Source organism: Diabrotica virgifera, chromosome 6, assembly GCF_917563875.1.
Source record: "Diabrotica virgifera virgifera chromosome 6, PGI_DIABVI_V3a".
NCBI lineage: Eukaryota > Metazoa > Arthropoda > Insecta > Coleoptera > Chrysomelidae > Diabrotica > Diabrotica virgifera.
The window spans coordinates 27,315,187-27,337,586 of NC_065448.1; the positions used below are offsets into that span (position 1 = coordinate 27,315,187).

Sequence of the window (22,400 nt, forward strand, 5' to 3'; positions counted from 1 at the left end):
AGAAAATTATATCATCAGTGACATCATAGCAATGAACAGTGAAACTTTGAAATCGGGCAAAAATATAATATTGTGCTGGATAAAAGCACACATTGGTATAAAAAACAACGAAATAGTAGACAATCTGGCTAAAAAAGCAACAATGAAGGAATCCGCTCTGCAAACCTATCAACTTCCTATGGGAGACATAATTTCTCTTATCAGATCTATCAAACGGACTAAATGGCAGGAACAATACAACAATTCAGACAAAGGAAATTATTACAAAAAAATCCAGCCTACACTTCTCATCAAGACATGGTTTAATCAAGTTTCCAACAGAGGCTTTATCAAAACTATTTGTCGAATAAGAAGTAATCACTATATCTGACTCCAGTCTACAAAAAAGAAACAGGACTTGTAGATAATGATGAATGTTTATGTGGAGAGCTAGCTGATCTACAACATATGCTGTTAGAATGTCCTTTACATTTTATTGAAATATCGAATTTCTATACCAATCTAGTTCAAGTTAATGTACCGGGTGTCCCAATAAGAATGGCTCTCGGCCATATCTCAGGAACCGTTTATAGTAGAGCTTTGAAATAAAAAATTTTATAACAAAAGTTGCCTCAGGAAAAGCCTGGAAATTATTTTCATAATTGTAGGTCCACCGCTAGAGGGCGTAATTGAATATCAAAAATAAAAAAATCTAAATTTTACAAAATTTTCCTAATGAAGGGGCACTGGAAATCCGATTATTGTATTCTTCATCAAATTCTGCGCATATTTGATTTAACAAGTTAACCTCTACCTTTGCAAATAAGAGGTGGGGGTGAGTGGGAACCTTGTTATGAAAAAATGGCTGTAAGTCCGGTTCTGCTAAATCAAATTTTGAAAACTGGGTCTTGTTGAAGACAGATCTTTTTCTTCAATGTAAGCGTGATAATTTTGAACCATCCTAATAAGTAATAAGCCAGCTGGGAGGCGTTATTTAATTTTTTTCAGAAATCTAGTTTTCTTTGGAAAATATTAAATACAAGTATGCATTTTTAATCATACTTTATAAAATTAGATTAAATTAGCAATAGAATAGCGAAAACCGCATGTCGATATCTTTTTTCTATCTCAAGATATCTCGAGAAACGTTTAAATTTTATACATAACTGTTACTATCACCGGTAAACTAAGTTAATGAAAAGTAGTGTGCTGTGGAAAAAAACAAAATAACATTTTCCAGATGTCAACGTATAAAAATATAATTAATTAAAACAACAATATAAAGAGAAACAATACTATTAAAATTAAATATAACGCAGAACAAAAAGAACTACTTAGTGACGACCTAAATATTCAAATTGTTGCCCATCATACACTACTCTAGAATACATTATCCAGAGAATACTAAACGCCATTCAAAGCATATCGAGATCAGAAATTGAGACTGCTGTTCAATCTACTCTTGAAAGAGTAAATGTTTGCAACGAAAATGATGGGCAAAAATTTGAACGTTTATGTCATCACTAAATAGTTGTTTTTATTTCTTTGTAATAGGGCTTTTCAACGCTTCTCATTTGTTTCGAGCCTCTGTCATATGCCGTATAATCCGTGTATAATATTAATATACGAGATATGAACGAAGCTCGAAACAAATGAGAAGCGTTGAAAAGACGTAATATACGTTGACAGCTGGAAAATGTTTCTTTGTTGTTTACATAGCACACTACTTTTAATGAATTTCGTTTACCGGTGACAGTAACAGTTATGTTTTTAAATTTACACGTTTTGTAAGATATCTCGAGATAGAAAAAAGGTATTAACATTCGGTTTTCGCTATTCTGTTGCTAATTTTGTCTAATTTTGTAATATGGTATTAAAAATGCATGTTTGTATTTAATATTTTCCAAGGAACACTAGATTTCTGAAAAAAATTAAATAACGCCTTCTAGCTGGCATATTACTCAGTAAGTTGGTTCGAAATCATAACTTTTACATTGACGAAAAAGATCTGTCTTCAACAAGACCAAGTTTGCAAAATTTGATTAAGCAGAACCGGACTCACAGCCAGTTTTTCATAACAAGGTTCCCACTCACCCCCACCTCTTATTTCCAAAGGTAGACCTAAACTTGTCAAATCAAATATGCGTAGAATTTTATGAAGAATACGACGATCGGATTTCCAGTGCCCCTTCATTAGGAAAATTTTGTAAAATTTAGATTTTTTAATTTTTGATATTCAATTACGCCCTCTAGCGGTGGTCCCACAATTATGAAAATAATTTCCAGGCTTTTCCTGAGGCAACTTTTGTTATAAAAATTTTTATTTCCAAGCTCTACTATAAACGGTTCCTGAGATATGGCCGAGAGCCATTCTTATTGGGACACCCGGTACAATTTCCTTTTAATCTTATATAACTTTTACAATCAAACAATCTAGATGTTTATAAAATTTTATACAACCATGTTAATTGTTTAAAATTAAAGCTCTGAAAAAAAAGAATAAAAAAAAATTATAAAAAAAATAATAAAATAAAATAAAAAGTTACTAAGAAGATCTAAACCTCCGAGAGGTTGAAAATATAAAAAAAAATACATAAAAATCAAAAGAAAAAAAAAAACAAACTAAATAAAAAAAAATATAATAAAAAATATAATAAAAAAATTGTTAAAAAATATATTAAAAAAGAAATAAAAAAACACGAGTAAAAAAACTTAGTAGTAGTAATAGTTTTAAATTTAGATAGTAAGAATATATTTTGTAAAAGAGATAATTCAAAACACATTGACTGGCCAGTTGGTTGCTTAAACCAGTGCCAATAAAACATAAACACACACAATAATGTTTTTAAGTGTGAGTGTAATCCTGGCGATAAGTGGGTTGCGGTCTGAGGCCACGTCTGCTTTCACGGCTTTAGCAACATTTAAAAGCCGGATTTATGTTACATCGGGAACGTGAACGGGACGGAGGCACGTTGAAGAATAGTCTGATATGAAAATCATTAGCCGGTTTATCTTACAACGGAACGGGGCGACAGCGGGAAGTTCCGAGGACGTGCGATTTCTGTTGCTCTACGCGCAGTGCCGTCCACGTCCCGGTGTAAGATAAATCACCCGTAATTACGGTATCTTCCATTTGTCATGATTGCTAATAGAATGTCAAAAATATAGAAGGTTAAGTTAATAAATATATATTGTATGTTTCTACACATTTGTTTAGTAAATATCAATACAAACTACTTAAATTTTACTTCAACCATTTATTTCCACGTAAAAATAATATTATATCGTACATAAAAGATAATAAATCCCATCATTTAATCGCACAATGGTGTTATTATACACCACTTATTGATATATCGATTTTTGTAATGGTTTCGTCACGAAAGAAAGAAGACGGGACCGTTCACAGTATTGTGTGCCCTTTTATTGTTTATTACACTACTTTGGCACTTTAATTATATTAATATGAACACGAATAATAAAAACTGTCTAGGTCATTATTGATCTAACGATTAAATGTATTGTCATTCTCCAGGTTTTAAATAAGCATTTTCTAGCGCAGTATTTATCTGTTATTTCAATCTTGGCTCGCTTCGTAGGTCAGCTTCCCTAATTTATTTTAATTATCGTACATAGCGCAATTTAAATCTCTTCTCACTTGTCGAGAGATCTTAATCTACAACCGTGTTAGCGAGTTAGTTGTTAATCGGGTATCATTTATATACGTTTATATATGGGATCGAGGGTTGGACTTTAAAATTTTCAAAACTAAAGCAAGTAAAATAGAATTACCAAAATAAGTGTCCCTTTATCTTTCTCTTTCTTCATAGTCTATGATCCGAAGCTAGGTCGACCTTCACCCATCTGTTTTCCGGATAAAACATTTTTTTTATTAAATTTCATATATAGACAAATATGACGCATGGGTTGCCTATCAAAATCCTTCCATAGCTATCCTTAATAAAATATTTAAAAAAATTCAAGGAAAAATGTTGAAAAATAAGCCAACGGTGGCTTTAGACACCACAAAAAACAATGGATTTTACGGAGGACATGAGAAATTATCATTGAATCATGTTAAACAAAAAATTCAAAAAGAATTTTATTAGGTTATGATGAATTTTTCGATTTTTTTAGTTTTAATGATTTTAAAAAAGGGTGAAAAAAGGGTGATATTCAACATATTTATTATTGTTAAACAAAAAATAAGCATAAAACATTAAATATCTTGACAGCATTACCTCACAAAATGTGTAAAGAAAATATATACAAAATTCTAGGTGGATTGGTCAAGTACTTTTTGAGTTACAATATCTACCGCCTTTGAAAAAAGCAGGTTTGAGAAAAACGCGTATAAAGTATTGTCAACTTTTATTTTAATGTCTTTTTTGTCTGTCAAATCCTAAAGTGATGCACACCGGAATATCTTTTGAATCGCGGAGTAATTTACAAAAGAGAATGGGAACAGTTGTTGACCGTTGGCTCACTACGCTCAAGCGAGCTGGCGCGAACCTGCTGCAAAGCGGGTAAATGGTAGGGATATTCAACATGCTGTATATTAGTGTATACAGTGGCGGCTTTTCTTTATGTGCTGCTGAGCTGCAGAACTACCAAACAACCATAGCAAATCTTAATTATTAAAGAATAATTAATATAGTTTTATTTCAAATCTGCCATATTATCATATTAAACATCAACTGTTAATAATAATTCACCAACAACGATGATTAATATTATTTTTTTTACGTATTTACACTAAAACACTGGCAGCGGTAAAATGCATTTATTAGGCAAACGGCGATCTTAGCCGATGTGCTTCGGCAATCGGCTGATTAACGGCATCGGAAATGTGTTTGCGAGCTGCAATTCACGACAGTTATTCGTGACCGTTGCATCTGTGCCGTGTTTAGAAATTCTTAGGTTACAATTTTATTCGGCGCAGATAAAGAGGAAAAATTGTGGCGCGAGACAGGACCGGCGTATTAATTTCCAATTTAGAAAAATGCAATAAATGTAAGTTAATCAGATTTTTATAGCATGTCGTTATTAGTTACTATTAATTAGTATTAAAGCTAATTTTATTGTTTTTGTTTTCGTATGTTATTCTATTTCTATTATTTTATATTGGCCGTGGTTCATGCAGCACACCCTATAGCAGATGTCACGAGCCGCCACTGGTGTATATCCGGTAATATTTCTATAAATTATTCTAAAATTAACAGATGTTATTCTGAAAGTTATGTACTTTCATTTAAAGTGATAAAAGAAATCGAAAATTTCAAAATTATATCTGGATCGAGGGTTGGGCTTTAAAGTTTTTAAGCCAAAAGCAAGTAAAATAGAATTACCGACATGAGAGTCAAAAAGTATCCTTCTTCTCTCTCGGAACTCCTGTACTTCGTATTTGGTCTAATTTTTTCCTAGGTTTTTGTATTTTTGCGTGCAAATATGCTTAGGTTTCTTTTCTTTATATTTAGATTAGATTAGATTATGTGAGGTCGTTAAGGCCATGCAGCCTCTCCTTACTTCGACCTATAGAGATCTTTTGTGCATACCTTAATCTAGTTTAACTCTCGGATGCCAATACTTTTGATGAAGTTGACTTGACTAGCCTACTAAGTGACTTGTTTCCTATTTCAGAGGGCGCTAGACAGACCACCCCTAGGAATTTTAGTCGTTTGTAGAACAGTGCTACGTAATTGCATAGTGTATGTTCCGCCGTTTTCTTTTTCCTTGTCACAGAAATGACAGTTCTCACTATCTGATTTGCCCATTTTTTTAAGATGATTCGAGGTCACGGTTTGTTGCAGTGGTCGACACTTTTATGGGCCTTTTTGCTTGCCTTTGTCCTGGTGTGTTAGACCAATGTAGCCGTAGTTGATTGAGTTTCCACGTCGAAGTTCTTCTCTGATGTGATGTGGCTTTCCGATAGTCCAGAAGGGTTCTGGACCTTGGAATGGGGTATTAGACCCTTCTTTTGCGAGGCTGTCAGCTTCCTTATTTCCTGCAATTAATTTCCTTGTGACTTAAAACCAACTTCTTGAGGGATTGTTTACAGTCCCAAACCAACTTTGACTCACAAGTAAATGACATTAGAACCTTTAAGGCCAGAGCCTATTTTACTTCAAATCAGGCCCGAGGCACTACACAATTTTCGTTCCCCTAAATATGATTTAATAATAATAAATTTTTTAAATGAATTAATTATTTAATAGAAATATAGTTGCACCAGAAATTTAAATTTGTATTAACAATAAATAAAATTTTCAAACAATTAAACATTGTTTAAATACAGTTTGTCGTATTTAAGATGAAGACAGCTCTATATTTCGGCTATCAAAATAAATACAGATTTGAAGTTTTGCACAGACATACTTGCAAGAGTTCACATTTTTTAAGATACTAAACTGAAACTTAAATTTTAATCGCTGCTTACTGCGAATCCAAAACAGGGTAAATTTTCTATATTTTGCTTCACGTTACAATATCGGAAAAAGTTATTTGAAAAAACTTCCAAATCTTATTCTAACCGCACATACCAATTTGCATGACAAAATTCGCACTTTTAGTTTTTTCAGTATTTGCAGTCAGAACCCTAATCTCCGGACCAGCCCATTTTAAGTTTTAGGGTCCTGACTACAAATAATGAAAAAACTAAAAGTGCGAATTTTGTCATACAAGCTGGTATGTGGGGTTAGAATAAGATTTGGAACTTTTTTCAAATAACTTTTTCCGATATCTCTAACGTGAAGCAAAATATAGAAAATTTACCCTGTTTTTGGATTCGCAGTAGACCGCAATTAAAATTTTAATTTCAGTTGAGTATCTCAAAAAATGTGAGCCTTCAACCTGTATGACTGCAAAACTTAAAATCTGTATTTATTTTGATAGCCAAAATATTGGGCTGTCTTCATCTTAAATGCGACACACTGTATATATACTTATGTCATTTCCTTTTGTAAATAATTTGAACCATAAAAGGATAAACCGTTCTTGGATAAAAATTTAATGGTTGCTATTATTCGTTGAAGAACATTTCTCCAATGTTCCTTTTCTTCTAAATAATTTTTTTTTTCATTGATGTTACAATTTGTCCTGCTGTACTACTTCTCTTGACTAACGTATTATTGATGAAATATGTTCAGGAGATCGCTCATGTTGAATAACTGTCCTATTGATATTTTTCCAGTCATTATACCCATCGAAAGTTAGAAGAACAATAATTTTCGTGGAAATCAGTTTACAAACGTAACAATAAAAACGGCTACATTTAGGACTGTACACTATACACTCGCGAAGAATTTTTCCCCACTAGCTATCATTTTATAAAAAACCGCACTTTGCAAGTATCTGGTTTTATTATTATCCAATTGTGTAACTCATTCACTAATTTTATCAATATATTGAATCGGTCGATTATTTATAAATTATTGTTGAAATTCATCATTTATCATTTTCTGTTCGTAAAATAAAATAATTTTGAAAATTTATTTGTTTATTGCAATAAAACATTTTTTTTGGTGATCTTTCCGGGCCACATTAAAATGCGGTTTCGAGACAGGTGCCTCTAGGGCCTAGTGGTAAAATAGACCGTGTTTAAGGCGGTTTAGCTGTCTGATAAAATAAAAACTTTTGCCCCACGAATGTCTGGGTTGAGACATTCTTGGTCAATAATGTATGCAGCATATGTTTCTGCCTGAAAGATAGTTAGGGCGTTTCCAAGAGATTTTGGTAGCCTGAAATTGGGCCTAGTAACTCCCACTCTTGCCCTTCCATCTCTCTTAAAGCCATCCATATACCATACGAGTGAATCTTCTTTCAGTTTCCATTTTACTTCTTCGCCTATTTCTTCACCTATGACCTAGTTCTTATAGATACATTGGTACACAATGTACCAATGTATCTATAAAAATAAAATTGTAGAATGTACTTATGTTATAAGAAATTTATGACTATGAATCTGCAATCAATCAGAAACAAGTCTGGCTAATTGGCTCTGCCAAAGCCATTTTTCAAAAAAAAAAGACCTAGTTCTTCACCTATGACCACTTGAAAGGGAGTTTTAAAGTCAAATTTGACTAGAAAGGCATCTGTCGGCCTGTCCTTAGAATTCAATGGAATTTCTTCCAAGATTTTTAGGTGGCATACTAGATCTCCAGGTTTCATTATTTGTGTCTGTCGCAGTTTTAAGGCGGTAGTGTGGTTACTGCCTCCCTCCTTATGCAGAACTGCAAGGGAGGAAGGTTCAACATTGTCTCTAGAGCTGCAGTGGGGCATGTTGACGTTGCCCCTGAGCCCCTATGATTCCCATGACAAGCTAGTCGTTGCCTTTTTTTACAGCTTGGCGTTAGTTTTTGTTTGTTGTGTTTTTGTCAACCATACAAGTGATGCGTATGTGACCATGGACCTAATAATCGTTTTATATGACCAGAGTGTTTTCTTTATATTTACTTTTTCATATTTTTTACTTCTATTCATATATTTATTAGTTCTTGCATGTTTTTATTGTTTGCTAGCACAGTAGGATGTGGTTACCCATACTGAAAGAGGAAGTCAATAGAAAGAAAATACCACGATTAGTAAGTCAATAACATATCGAGTTTTTTGGTTGTCTTTTTAAAGACAGAGCACATGCTATGATATTTTTTTGTGACGGATATTCTTGAGTTGGGATTGATTTCATGTAATCGAATGAACTATCTTTTAGTAAAGTCGTCCCAGGAACGCAACTCATAAATATTGACGATATCAATTTAAAGTCTTCTACTTTAAAATGTATAATATACGTCTGAATTGCCAATATAAATGAGTCAGATTAAATCAATTATTAGAAGAATTTTTTTACTTACAAACAACATTTTTGTTTATTTTAGTAGTATTTTGTATTTTGACAACGAAACCCGATTTGGGCTTCGAAACGTTAATAAAATTATTTTTTGGTAAAATTGTGGCTTATTTCCCATTATAAATAGTTGATTATAAAAATGCCATAAGGAAATAGCTTCAGAACAACATGCTAGCAAACCATTATGACTTTTGTACACGGAAAATGACAAGCTACGACGCCACTACACACTCACCGATCTTGGTAGCTTTGAGCTTTTCTTTAAGTTAAACGAACAATAAAACTGCTCATTTTTCAGGATGGCCGAGTCAACAAATCTTATATTCAGCCAAATGACTTTTTTATTGCGTTTTATTCCAGTGGAGACTAAACCACACTAGCATCTTTTTCTTCGTGTGTCATGCCAGTTTTCAAGCGTTGGCTATCATCATGTTAACAAGCTGATAGAATGCTTTTCTCGGTCAGTAGACACATGAAACAATTCCTCGACCATTCAACCTGTCCAATGCATATAATGCGATAAAGTTCTGGAGTGGAAAATCCAGTATTTTGAATCTTTAGTCAATCTTATACGTTCCTATATAGTATTCGTCGGTTTAAAGGTAGGTTTGCTGTAATCTGTAAGAACTACACTCGGGTGTAAAAAAATCGATCCACTGAAAATTTGGTTATTTTTGATGTCTCGAATTTCCTAAACCTGTTGTCTGATTGAAGTGATTTTTTTACCATGTTATACGCTCTGAGCTTCGCTGGTGTCGCTACCAGCGGCTTACTAATGCAACTTTCGCCGGTAATTTTTAAATTTATTATTTAATTCTTATCGCTTAATATTTACAACGCAAAAAAGTAATTAAATTGTAATCGATTTTTTAAGATTTTGCTAATCATTTAAACGTTCTATTAATGAAATATTAATTTCTCACTTCGGATACTTTTACAATTATCGTGTAGATGGCGCTTAGATTAATTTATAATTACTTATTACGATATATTAAAAAAACCTAAATTCAGTATTTAAAACGTAAGTATATTTAAGGTAAAAATATACACCACAGCTTTGACCAACTAATATTTTTTCCTATTAATGTTTTTAATTTCAATGTTTTAAATTAATCACTTTGACATTTATGTCAAATTGATCGATCAATTGATGTACGAATCAAACTGTGTTTTTGTCTCAAAGTTCGCATCACCAAATGGACTATTCTAGAGTTTATAAAATACTGAAATTAAAGACCAACTATAGCCTCAGGTTTTCTTAACATTCTGTTTTTAGATTCATTCGCTTATGTTGGACAATAAAAAAGTTAGGTACTTTAACAACTGGCCATGTTCGTCATCAGTACAGGGTGCTTCGAAATAAGTTCGGCAAACTTTAAGGGGTAATTTTACACATGAAAATAATGACATTTTTACACATAACATAATGACAAGCAGTTGAGATATGCAAATCAAATTTGGTGGGTTTTAAGACGTACTTATTGCACATTTTTTTGACATACAATTAAGAATTTAATATTCACCATTAGCGCGCAAACGGGTATTATGACCGATCATATTACCCATATGCACGCCAATGGTGAATATAAAATTCTTAATTGTATGTCAAAAAATGTGCGATAACTACGTCTTGAAACCCACCAAATTTGATTTGCATATCTTAACTGGTTTTAAAGCAATAAATAAGTCGTCAGTTTGTAAAAAAAATTGAACACACCGTATCTCGGAAACAAAGCGTTTGCGGACATATGATTATAAGGCAAACTGTCATTATTTTCTCATGTAAAATTACCCCTTATAGTTTGTCGCACTTATTTAGAAACACCCTGTACTGATGACGAACATGGCCAGTTGTTAAAGTGTTTAACTTTTTTGTTATCCAACATAAGCGAATGAAACTAAAAACATAATGTTAAGAAAACCTGAGACTATAGTTGGGTTTTAATTTCAGTATTTTATAAACGCTAGGATAGTCCACAGGGTGATGCGAATTTTGAGAAAAAAACACAGTTTGATTCGTACACCCGGTATACAATGACAGTTTATCTGTCTAGCAACAGTATTACTACAGCGATATTGCTAATGAATAAGGCTATAATATGGTAAAAAAATCACTTAAATCGGACAACAGGTTTAGGAAATTCGAGACATCAAAAATTATCAAATTTTCAGTGGATCTATTTTTTGCCCCCGAGTGTATATGTTTAAGGAGTTCCTTATTTAGTGGCCAGCTTTAGGGATTGTTGTAAAATCCTATGCAGAAACCGTAATAATAATAACATTCCTGTACTTACTATTTCTGTACTAAAGGAGATCTCGATATGTAAAGCCTCTTGGGCGGTAACTTATACCAAGTATTCCTTATGATTACATCTTTGTCTTGGAGTAGTATTGTATCAATCTATCCCTTCTGTCGTTTCTCTAATTTAGACTATATCTATCTATGGCTCCTCCAACTGTAATTTTTTCGGAGACGGGACAAAAGTTCTTTACGGAGACGCGAAAATTTTAGCCTGTCAGAATTCCAACCCTACATCTTCTGTTAGGATCTATGCTATCACCAGATGAGTAGTAAAGGCTTTTGCACTAGTACTGATTATTCATGTGCCTTCCCTTCGAAATTCGCTTATGCCGAGAATATCAATTAGATTTCATTTTCTGAATTAGATTCTTCGCACTCATTGGCCAATCAATTCTTCGACGAAAAATCAGGAAGGACTATTTCCAAAACCACTGCCTGTAAGCCCAAAACCAAAGTATCGCCCGTCGTAAAAGAGTATACTTCTTACAAAGTTTCTTTAGTTTGGGTTATGCCATTTTCTTAGTTTTGAAATGTGATTTGTTTACTCACGTTGCGTTTTTTATCTTTTAGGTGCTGACAATCAACCACCATCATGAATTTGATGTTCAGGAAAACCTTCGGCGAGCAGAAGACCGGGACGACGACCAGCAAGTGCACCAAGTCCAGCGCAGGTCGACATACGAGCAAGAGAAGCAGAGAACAAGGATACACGGCGATGGAGGAGCATCATTATCGCACACATTTGTTTTTTAGTCCACCCCGTAGTAGTTTCGGTCCCGGTGACGACGATGGTAAATTTTACACTTTTACACACTTTACAGACGTACAGTTTCCACTTTTTCACTTCAATTTGCAAAGCTGATAGAAATATGCAGAGTACTTTTTACAGACACGAATTTTAGTTGGAGTTTTATGAATATCAAATAACTTTTAGGACCATGAATAAAACATTTGCTAAATTATGGATCTTAATTATTATTTTTGCTGAATAATTTCTTATGACGGTTAAAGTTTAGGTACCTATTCATATTCATTTCTGTTTTTTCTCTTCACTGCTCATTCTCCACTTGTTTTAGGTACATATATGTTTTATTACTGGTATAAGTCTTATTACTGGTTTGTTTACCGGCGGTGGATGGTGCATCAAGACTCTGAATTACTTCAATGTTATTTTTACTGGCGCATCCCCAGATAATAATTTTTAATTTCCATTTGTTTCGTCTAATGATTGATTTTATTTATGAGATTTATTTATGAGATATTTTATTTATTACTGAGATCTGCAGTTTTAGAGAAGATAGTTAGAGTAGCGGTCCCAGTACACTACCTTGCTCCCTCCTACTTGGCTTAACCCTTATCCGGGCAACACATTTTACTTACGTAACCGAGCAACTCGGGTCCGTTGGGCCCACCCCTGTTCTTTAATGTTCTATTCATATTTACCCATATATTATATCTAATATTCATTTTTGATTTTTTATTGAAGTTAAATTTAAATTGTCTAGATTAAAAAATATTCTACTATACCTAATACCTATGCGGTCTACCTGGAGGGTGCGATCTACCTGAAGGATTTGCACAAAATAATGAAATGCAAAAAAACTTTTGTAGAAAAAATATTTATTTTTTATTAAGTAATAAAGATTTGGAGCTAAAGAAGACTTAATTAATAAATAAATAAAATCTTTTGTAAATCTAATAGGCCATTTTATTTGAAAAGAGGGATTGGTATTAACGCATAACCTGGAAAAAGATTACGGTGTTGTTGCCTTTCATTATTGTGTGAAAACCCTTCTGAGAAAAGAGTAAAAGAGAAAATATAGTAGGGCCATAAAACTTACTCCAAAGTATATCTACATTATGATTGTTGACACTCAGGTGCCCTGCAGTTAGTAGGAGTCCAATAAAGGCATATATCTCTGTAGAGTCGCAATATGTCCAGTTCTCTACCTCCAGGACTTTTTCGGCTTCTTTATTTGTACACTTCACTATTTCGTTCACAATTTCTTCGTCCACAAACAAACAAAAGGAATCAACAGGATCATCCACACTTTGACCAGGGGCTAACATTACTTTGTGCACTTTGCTTTTTATTATGTCGCAGTATCACATACGTCCTGTCGGTTGTGGTTGACTCTTCCAGTTAGTTCCATCCTATAAGTTTCAAAAATTACACACTCTGAAATCTGGGAACTGGTAGCTACACATTCTTCTTCATTATCACTCAGTACTACTTGCTGATCATCCTCTTCACTTGCTTCCGAAAGATGATCTTCAATTGCCGAGTCACTTTCAATGCCAATTACTTCAGGAGATTCTTCATCATCGGAATCCCATAAATTATTAGCAATATCTTGCAGGTCTGCAGCTGATAATGGTTTTCGGGACATTTTATTCGCACTATCTACTTTAACTGTAATTCAATATAATTTTACTGGCTTAGTAGTTGTCGACACTAACATCGGTATCAAACGACTGATAGCCAATGCATTATTTATTTCAAAATATGTGTAGGTACCTACCTAAAAATACTATTACATTCCAACAGTCAATATCAGTTTTTACAATTCATTTAGAATAGATATAACACCTATTGTAAGCATCTCTTTGATGTTCACATCAAAGAGATGTTTAAATTGTTTGTAGCACGTTTAGACTTTATTATTGGATTTCCGGAATCATAAAAGTCTTTTACATAATCCACAAGAACATTACCCGACTGCAAGATTAACTTCTGTAACAAAGATTTAGACTTTAGTTATAAATACAAGTAGGGCCCGACAGGCCCGTATTGCCCCTTTACGTGACAAATTTCTTTCGACGCAATAATTTCAAAAATGATAATGAATATTTTGAATAGCTCATGATTATGTTGAAGGAAACACACTTCTAAACAAATTCAGTGATGCATAAAATTCAATAAATTTTTTTTATCAGTTTATGATAAAGAATTGGCGTCTCAGGCCCCTCGGGCCCACCTTGCCCGGATAAGGGTTTTAAAGAATCTGTTTAAACTGTTAGATTCCGTAACTATTGCTTAGTTTACTTACTTAGAACTTACAATCATATACAAAAACATGCTAAAGTCAATGTAAAAGTACTCTGTACGTAATAAATGAGTTACTGACATACTCTTAAATTGTAATCAAATATATTTTTAATTAGGTAATTTTGAAAAAATCAGTTAGACAGTAACTGACGTTTTAATTGTACCTAACTCATTTATTCTGTTATGAAAAAGCTACTGCATTGCACTGCTTTCTATACTTAAAAGATTATAAGAAAAATCATTCAAGTAAGAATATAGGTCTAGATCCCGCGTATGAAAAAAAAAGTTGATTAATAGCAAGCTGAAAATTTGTTAATAGCTTAAGGGTGTCTAGTCGGACAAACTTTGATATATGGGAACACTGGAACAGAGGAAGTTTTAATTGTGGAAAAGGTTAAAAATTTGGAACGGTCAGACCACGAAAACGCCACATGTATTTTGTCCGACAGAACAGACTTAAACTCTCCGAACAGAGATTAAACTCTCATGCAAAAATCAGACTGCTATTTATGACCAAATGGGCGTTTTAATGAGTGGAACATGTAGAATATGTCAAATGACAGGAATTATGTCAGGTGATAAATAGCAGTCTGATTTTTGCATGAGAGTTTAATCTCTGTTCGGAGAGTTTAAGTTTGTTCTGTCGGACAAAATAAATGTGCCGTTTTCGTGGTCTGACCGTTCCAAATTTTTAACCTGTTCCACAACTAAAACTGCTCCTGTTCCAGTGTTCCCATATATCAAAGTTTATCCGACTAGACACCCTTAAGCTATTAACAAATTTTCAGCTTGCTATTAATCAACTTTTTTTTCATACGCGGGATCCAGACCTAATAGGATTTCATTATTTAGATAGATTTTAATTTTTTTACTGTGGGTAAACTTAGTGTAACAACGTATATTATTGTTTTTATAGATAACAATCTATACCAACTTACAAATTCATCAAAAATGAATAACCATTTTCAATTTCGTTGCAACACGAAACTACAGCCGCATCATTATTCCTAATATCAAATTCATATCTAATGTACCACTCTTGTTTGGTTTTGCGAGGCTTTTATATTTCCACTGGTACGAACAAAGAAACAAGACATCCATCGTTAAAGATAAAGCAAAATAAAAATAAAGCATTTGCTAGCATAATGTATTTTACCAAAAAGTATTCTTCTGGGGTTCCCCGTTATTATAGGTAAACGATGCTATCATTGGTAGGTAGGGTAGAGTAGATAGGTTTCTGCTGTTGTGGATACATACTAATTATTCCCTTAAGAATGAAAGCAAAGCACAAACGAATTGTGTTTTCAATGGACACGGACACACGTTCAAAAGTTTTGAAATGGATTGATAATGATGATAAATCCATGGCGAAAAATTCATAGAATTTTTAATGTTGGAGAAAGCACTGTAAATGTTCGGCGAAGATATAGGCGTTCCATTGCTCGAAACTGGAATCTGGTAAAAATCTGGGTAGCCGCTGTGCAAGGAAAAAAACAACTTACTAGGTCGTCGATGAAGCTTTGTGGATTTGATTTCCTCTGTAACATCGAAGAGGTACATCGATTGGCGGCCCAATTTCGATAGATATATCTTTGGCTATCTACTACATTAAGTATTAAAAATGAAGGCGAATTTTTGGCAAGTGAGATAGTAGTTGACTTAATCGATGGAAGAAGAGTTACGAAATTAATTTCACACATGTAGGTATGTAAAGAAAAAACATTTGCTAACACTTCAGGTACAACATAATTTAAAAATTTTGGTTGTAAAATAGAAATTGAGTAATTATCTTCTTAACAAGTTTATAATATGGAAGAGATGGCGCTAAATGAGCCAGGCGGTAATTAATAGTCTGCCACTGGCATTAAAAAGCCCAAAGAACTTATTGTCGTGGCCATTTGCCACAATATCTTTTTAAATATGGAGTTATTAGTACAAATTGGATGATAACTTTGGATAGTGAAATTACTGTGAAAAGTAATAAGAAGTTTTAAGTACCTACCTAGGATTGGTATTACAGAGTAGTGGGGAGATAGGTGGGGATTCATGAGTGAGATGAAAAACGCTTCAGGAATGCCTTAACTGCGTTAACAGCACAAAATATACGATTATCAATTAGAATGATTAATTTGATACAGTCTTTAAAGTTTAGTTATTCTTTTGGCGTGTAAAATTCAGACGATCCCCTTTATATACGATTATTAATGATTTTTGTTAACACTTTTTCAAAGTCAAGTAACATAGTTTTAAGCAAAGGGTTATAATTGGTTTCCCCAATACAAAACTTTTAATGGATCATTACCTACTTGAATGATTTTTATTCAATAATATCTGGAAGTCAAATATTGCTGTAAAAGACGTTTTAACACTTTTTAAACGCTTTTATTTAGTTCAATAATTTGCGTCAAATCTTCTGACGTTAATTTGACTGCCTTCTCTCCAATGCAAATGAATGAAAATTTGCAGACATATGCATTCGCGGGAACAATACACGAATAGTCAATAAATTATTTTTATGTTTATTAATTGTTTAAATAAAAAAAAACAATTTTAATGGAAAATGCTTAAACTCTCTTGTTTTTTACAATGTAAAAACTTGAAACTTTTACGGATTGTAGCTAATGAATGAACTATACATAATTTCTCTTTTTACGTTAATTGTTTACGTTATGCTTCATAAATAAACAATAAATTTTCAAATTTTTTGCCGATTCCGACTACTTTATGATGTTAGTACATCATGTACATGTTTTATATATATTAATAAACGTGAAGATATATTTTAATGTTTGAAAAGTGTAAGACTAAAAAGTAAAAAATAAAAAAATGTGAAAAAAAAATTTTAGAAACGCTTTTCTTTAGTTACGAGTGACTAAAATTAACAATATAAAAAAAATCAACTAAAAAGCTAAAAATAAAAAAATTTGAAAAATCTAACACATTCGTTAAAGAAAAGCGTGGGGCGAAAACCGTTTATTCGATGAAGACGCGCCACGCTTTTCATTGACGAATGTGTTTTTTTCAAATTTTTTCAAATTTTTTTATTTTTTGTTTTTTAGGTGATTTTTTTATATTGTTAATTTTAGTCACTCGTAACTAAAGAAAAGCGTTTCCTAAAAATTTTTTTTCACATTTTTGTATTTAGTTGTTTATATCCTAAAGATATTCAATAAGTAAATAAATGATAGGATTGCTCTAGATATTTTATTTTTTAATCGCATAAAACCTGTAAAAAAATTAAAAAATTGATTAAGGTTGTATCGATCTCAAAAAATATGATTAACCAGCAAATCCTTCAATAAAATTCAAAATGATTTTTGGGGGTTTGAACGTGTTTCGCCCTATTTTTGAATTTCTAAAAAGAACTCAGTTACTTCAAATTATATACATATGAACTATAAAAAAATCGTGATTTGATCTATTTTGAAGTCTATAAAATGGGAAAATCGCCAAAAATCCTTAAAAAATCAGTTTTCTGGATTTTTGAATGTGGCACACCTTAGAAAAAACTGGATGGAAAAACTCTATGGAAAAATCTGAAAAAACTAGGGATGTAGTTTTTGATGAAGTACACAAAATATAAAAATAGGCCTGCAGCCATCTCAAAAAAAATTATACGCTTTCTTAAAAAAAAATGCATTATGAGGTTATGTATACCCAAGTAGCAATTTGTCGACGCGACAACGTTGTCTACTGCGTGGCAACGTTTTCTTACAACGTTGTTATTGCCTAAAAGACGACCCTATTCTGCACTGATTTGGTGGACGATTTTTTAGTTGTCTTGACTTTGCCTAGACAACCTCCTGTTTAAGCAACATCGTTTCGTAACCGTTGCATAAGACAACTGAAGCGACTATAAAAAGCACCTGCGCGTGCAATGGTTGCTCAAGGAGTCAGACTAGTTATGTTTTTTTACCTATATTTTTAACACCTATATGGTGAATGCGAAAACCAAAAAGTAAACTGTTTTGACATCGTATTGGGTATTTAAATTTATATGATATAAATACATAAAGGACTTATTACCTGATGTGAAATTTATAAACGCATCTCAGATTACCGTCAAATATGGATATTTCACCTTTAAAAAACACACGCGCTGCTTTTTTTATGACATTTTTGACAAAAAAATATGCAAATTTAAAAAATCAAATTTTAATATAAAAGTCAAAATTTATGTTAAAGACGTTCTGCATAAATTTAATGTATTGATGGTGCTTTTAAAGTTATCAGAAAATGCCTGCATTTCTTATATTCGGTGTTTTCATTTTCTTTACATCCCAAAAATCTCAAGTAAAACCAAAATTGCGCATTAAACAATATTACCAATATTACTAAAAAAATACCTAATTACCAACCTTAGACGGATAAGACAACTTAGAAGTCCAATCGCCAACCAAACTCGGCCGCGCCGACTATCAAAACCATTTTAGAACGCACCCTCTTATTGGGTGACAGAGGTCATGTGACCAGTGTCAAAAGTGTATCATTCTCATTAACAGCGTTGCCACATTTAGTAGATTTCTACTTTTTTGGTAGATTTTTGATATTTTTTTAAAAATTCTAGTAGGCAATATTTTTTAGTAGATTTTTGGTATATTTCAACAGAATTTGATCCATTTTTTTTCGAATCATGAGGAAACTATAATAAGTCTTTTTGAAAAATTTAAACGCAGAATGAAAGACTGCATTATTTAGAAAAACCAAAACGTTTCTTTTGAACGAGATATTTGGAATTAAAAGTCACTAATTGTTTTCTTTTTTTCACCCCTGTAACGTATTAAAATAAACATTGTAGAAGTTTTCAGGGACTTCCGGTCCTCGGTAATAACGTAATCTTTCTTTGTGCGTTTAAATTTTTCAAAAATACTTATTAGTTTTCTAAGGATTCGCAAAAAACGAAAACATTTAAAATACATTGAACATTTTAACAGACGACATTTTGCGCCTATCCCCTTAACTTAGCTGTTGTTTTTATTATAAAAAATCCCAAATATATCCCAAAAATACTTAAGTATATTTTAGTTTTTGATTTAGTAGATTTTAGCTAAAAAATGATAATTACCAGTTGGTGGTTTGGAATAATTAGGTTTCCAATTTTGTGGAATTGCTCTTGGGACATTTAGGACGGATGTGCATATCACTGTATTACTGTATATTTACATGGCCTAAAAAGAATCTACTGATTTTGTGAAAACAAAACTACTGAAAGAGTTAAAACTGACCTGGCAACCCTGTCTACCAAAGCAGATACAAAGATGGTTATCAAATCTCAAATCTACTGATAAAACAATGGAATGGAAACCAGCTATTAAAAAAAAAACAAATAAACAGGTTGTTAAATAAAACGAAAATTTCCATCAAAATAAAATATATAATAATTAGTTTAGCATTATAACATTTTTAAGTCGTTGCGATTGTTGAAAAAACTGAAGTGTGATATGTAGTTGTCAAAATGGTAATAAATTAGTTGCCCGTATAACTACAGGTTGTAACATCGTAATGTCAGTCGGGGTAGGGGACGTTGGCCGAAACAACTGAAAATGCTCTCGGGCAACGTTGTAGACAGTGCATTTGTTTGTACTGACAACCAATGCGTCGAAAAATTGCTACTTGGGTAGTTACCCTACGGGTCTATAAAAAAATAGACATGTTTTGTAAAAGCCTCAATTGTGCGTGTGAATTTTTTGAAATTTTTAAATTGATTGCATTATATCTGTTTCATCATGTGAAAAAATCACGTTTTTTTTGGTTGGGGCGGGGTGGCAGGTTAAAATTGAGCTGAACCTTATTTTTTCATCACATAGAACGTAAAAAGTGAATAAAATTTAATTGTGGGAGTGAGGGCATTTTGCCCATTTTAACGGGAAGTACCCTTTTACAACAAAAAAATATTTCTTTGTGACAGTCATTAACACAGGTATTTGATATCTATCGATAATAAATGACTCGATAATTTTAATGTTTTCTAAATCGGCAAACGCTTCCATAAATGATTTTTATACATATATCCTGGTCGAGATTATACAAAATTATTTTTAGATACTAATTTTGAGAAGTTAATAAAATTGTTCAAGTTTATTGCATGAATAATATATTTAGACTTCCAGAACTATAAACATCAATCTTTTAATACATCTAAAATATATGCACACCACAAATAAATGCTCACATCTAAAATATATGCACACGTGATAATAATAGAAAAATTGTATATAGGAAATGTAAGTAGATTTGAATTGTGTTTTTATTATGAAATACCAGTGGCGGATCTAGATATTTGCCTTTGGGGAAACTTGCCTTGGGGGGACTCTTCTCCAGCGAAACACCAACCAAAAGACATAAAAAAGATAAACCCAAACTAGATAAGACATAAATAATAAACAAAGAGAGATCTAAATAACAGAAGCACCCCTACGCCGGTAAGCAAAATTCCGGCAACAACCTAAATCCCAAGCGTTCTAAAATTTGCAATGTAAAAGGAACGATAAATGATAGACATGGGGAATCTACAATTACATTTCAAAGCCCGTCTAATTACCTAGGTAAAAATCCAACGAATTTTTGCGTCCTAGTACTCAAACTGTGAGTAAAACTAAGGTAATGAGGCGACAACTTAAGATTTCATTTGTTTCAGAGACCACCACCAGCCGTTTACGTGCGTTTCTTCCTCTTGGAGTCGTCATAATGGCCTATGTTGTACTCTGAATCAAACTAAGTTCAGCTGTCTAGTAAGCGAAATAATACGAAATTATGTGCTAATGGACGCAATAGCGACATCTATTTAAACAACAAGAAAACTAAAGAACATAAGCATACAGATTTCTTATCTCTTAGTTTAATTCAGAACAAACCAAAGACCGTTCTGACGACTCTAAGAAGAAGCAACGTACGTAAATGAATGGTGGTTGTCTCTAAAACAAATTACATCTTAAGCTGTCTCTCATTACCTTAGTTCTACTTATATTTTGAATACTTCTTCTTCTTCTGGTAGCATTACAACCCGGAGTGGGTCTTGGCTGACTGTGCAAAACACGCTTCCATCTCGAACGGTCGCCCATGATAGTTGGGTCAGTGGGTAGTCCCATTGTTCTTAAATCTGACCATGCATTATCTCTCCATCGCATTCGTGGGCATCCTAACGGCCTTCTTCCTGTGGGGGCTTCCTACCTGATCAGTTTGGTAAGGCAGTTATTAGGGAGTCTATGGACATGGCCAGATCATCTTAGACGCTGAGATTTAATTTCTTGGACTATGTCGGTATTGGTTGCTATTAGGGTCGTAATAAGGTCCAAAGATTCTTCTGAGGATTTTTCTCTCAAAAGATCTAAGTTTTCTTTCAATTGCTTTGGTCAGAGTCCACGTCTCACACCCATACATGAGCACCGGTCTAATCACTGTTTTATATATGCTGATCTTTGATGCTCGTGTTAGGCTCTTAGATTTAATAGTATTGTGGAGGCTATACATACATCTGTTTGCTGCCTGAATTCTCCCTTTAATCTCTTCTGTGATATCATTATCTGCAGTGATTGTTGATCCGAGGTATTTAAAGCTCTCCACTCTTTCAAAGTTATATGGGGCTATCGTAACATTTTGCCCTATTCTATCTCGTCCCTTTTGTCTGTTGATGCACATGAATTTGGTTTTCTCTTCATTTATCCTTAAACCAGTTTTCTTTGCCTCTACCTCCAATTTACTGAAAGTTTCCTTCACATTGGTGACTGTGTTTCCCACAATGTGAATGTCAGCCGCGTATGCTAGTAGTAATTTTGATCCATTTACTGTCGTAATTCTGTTCTAATTTGTGCTGTTCTTACTACTTTCTTATTTTGAATACTAGGAAGCAAAAATTCGTTGGATTTTTTCCTAGATAAATAGACGTGCATAATATTGTAGATTCAGCCATGTCTATCATTTATCGCTCCGTTTACCTTGCAAATTGTGGTAGGCTCGGATTTTAGGTTGTTACCAGAATTTTGCTTTCCGACGTAAGAGATCTATGGTTAAAATCAAATCAATAGTTAAAAAAATCATACAGAAGTAAAAACTTCGTTTGTACAATAGTATAAAAAAGTTTATTAAAAACCATTAAAAGTCATCCAAAAGGATTCGCAAAACGTTTTCGATCTAGATCAGATCATCTTCAGTGCCTAGAACGAAGTATTTCCACGTTAGAATGAATGCAAAAGGTTAAAATTGTGACTAGTTGAAGAAAAAATGTG

The 22,400-nt window shown here is 33.0% G+C and overlaps 1 protein-coding gene across 4 annotated transcripts in view; it reads left to right on the plus strand.

The window, feature by feature from the left end:
- LOC114339129 (uncharacterized) overlaps positions 1-22,400 on the plus strand; it is a 163,746-nt gene that overhangs the window by 14,535 nt on the left and 126,811 nt on the right. For all 4 annotated transcript variants that reach the window (XM_050654898.1, XM_050654901.1, XM_050654902.1 and 1 more), the window contains exon 2: positions 11,697-11,917. In XM_050654898.1, coding sequence (XP_050510855.1) covers positions 11,719-11,917 — 199 coding nt within the window. In that variant the 5' untranslated portion in view covers positions 11,697-11,718. The remainder of the gene's footprint in view (positions 1-11,696; positions 11,918-22,400) is intronic.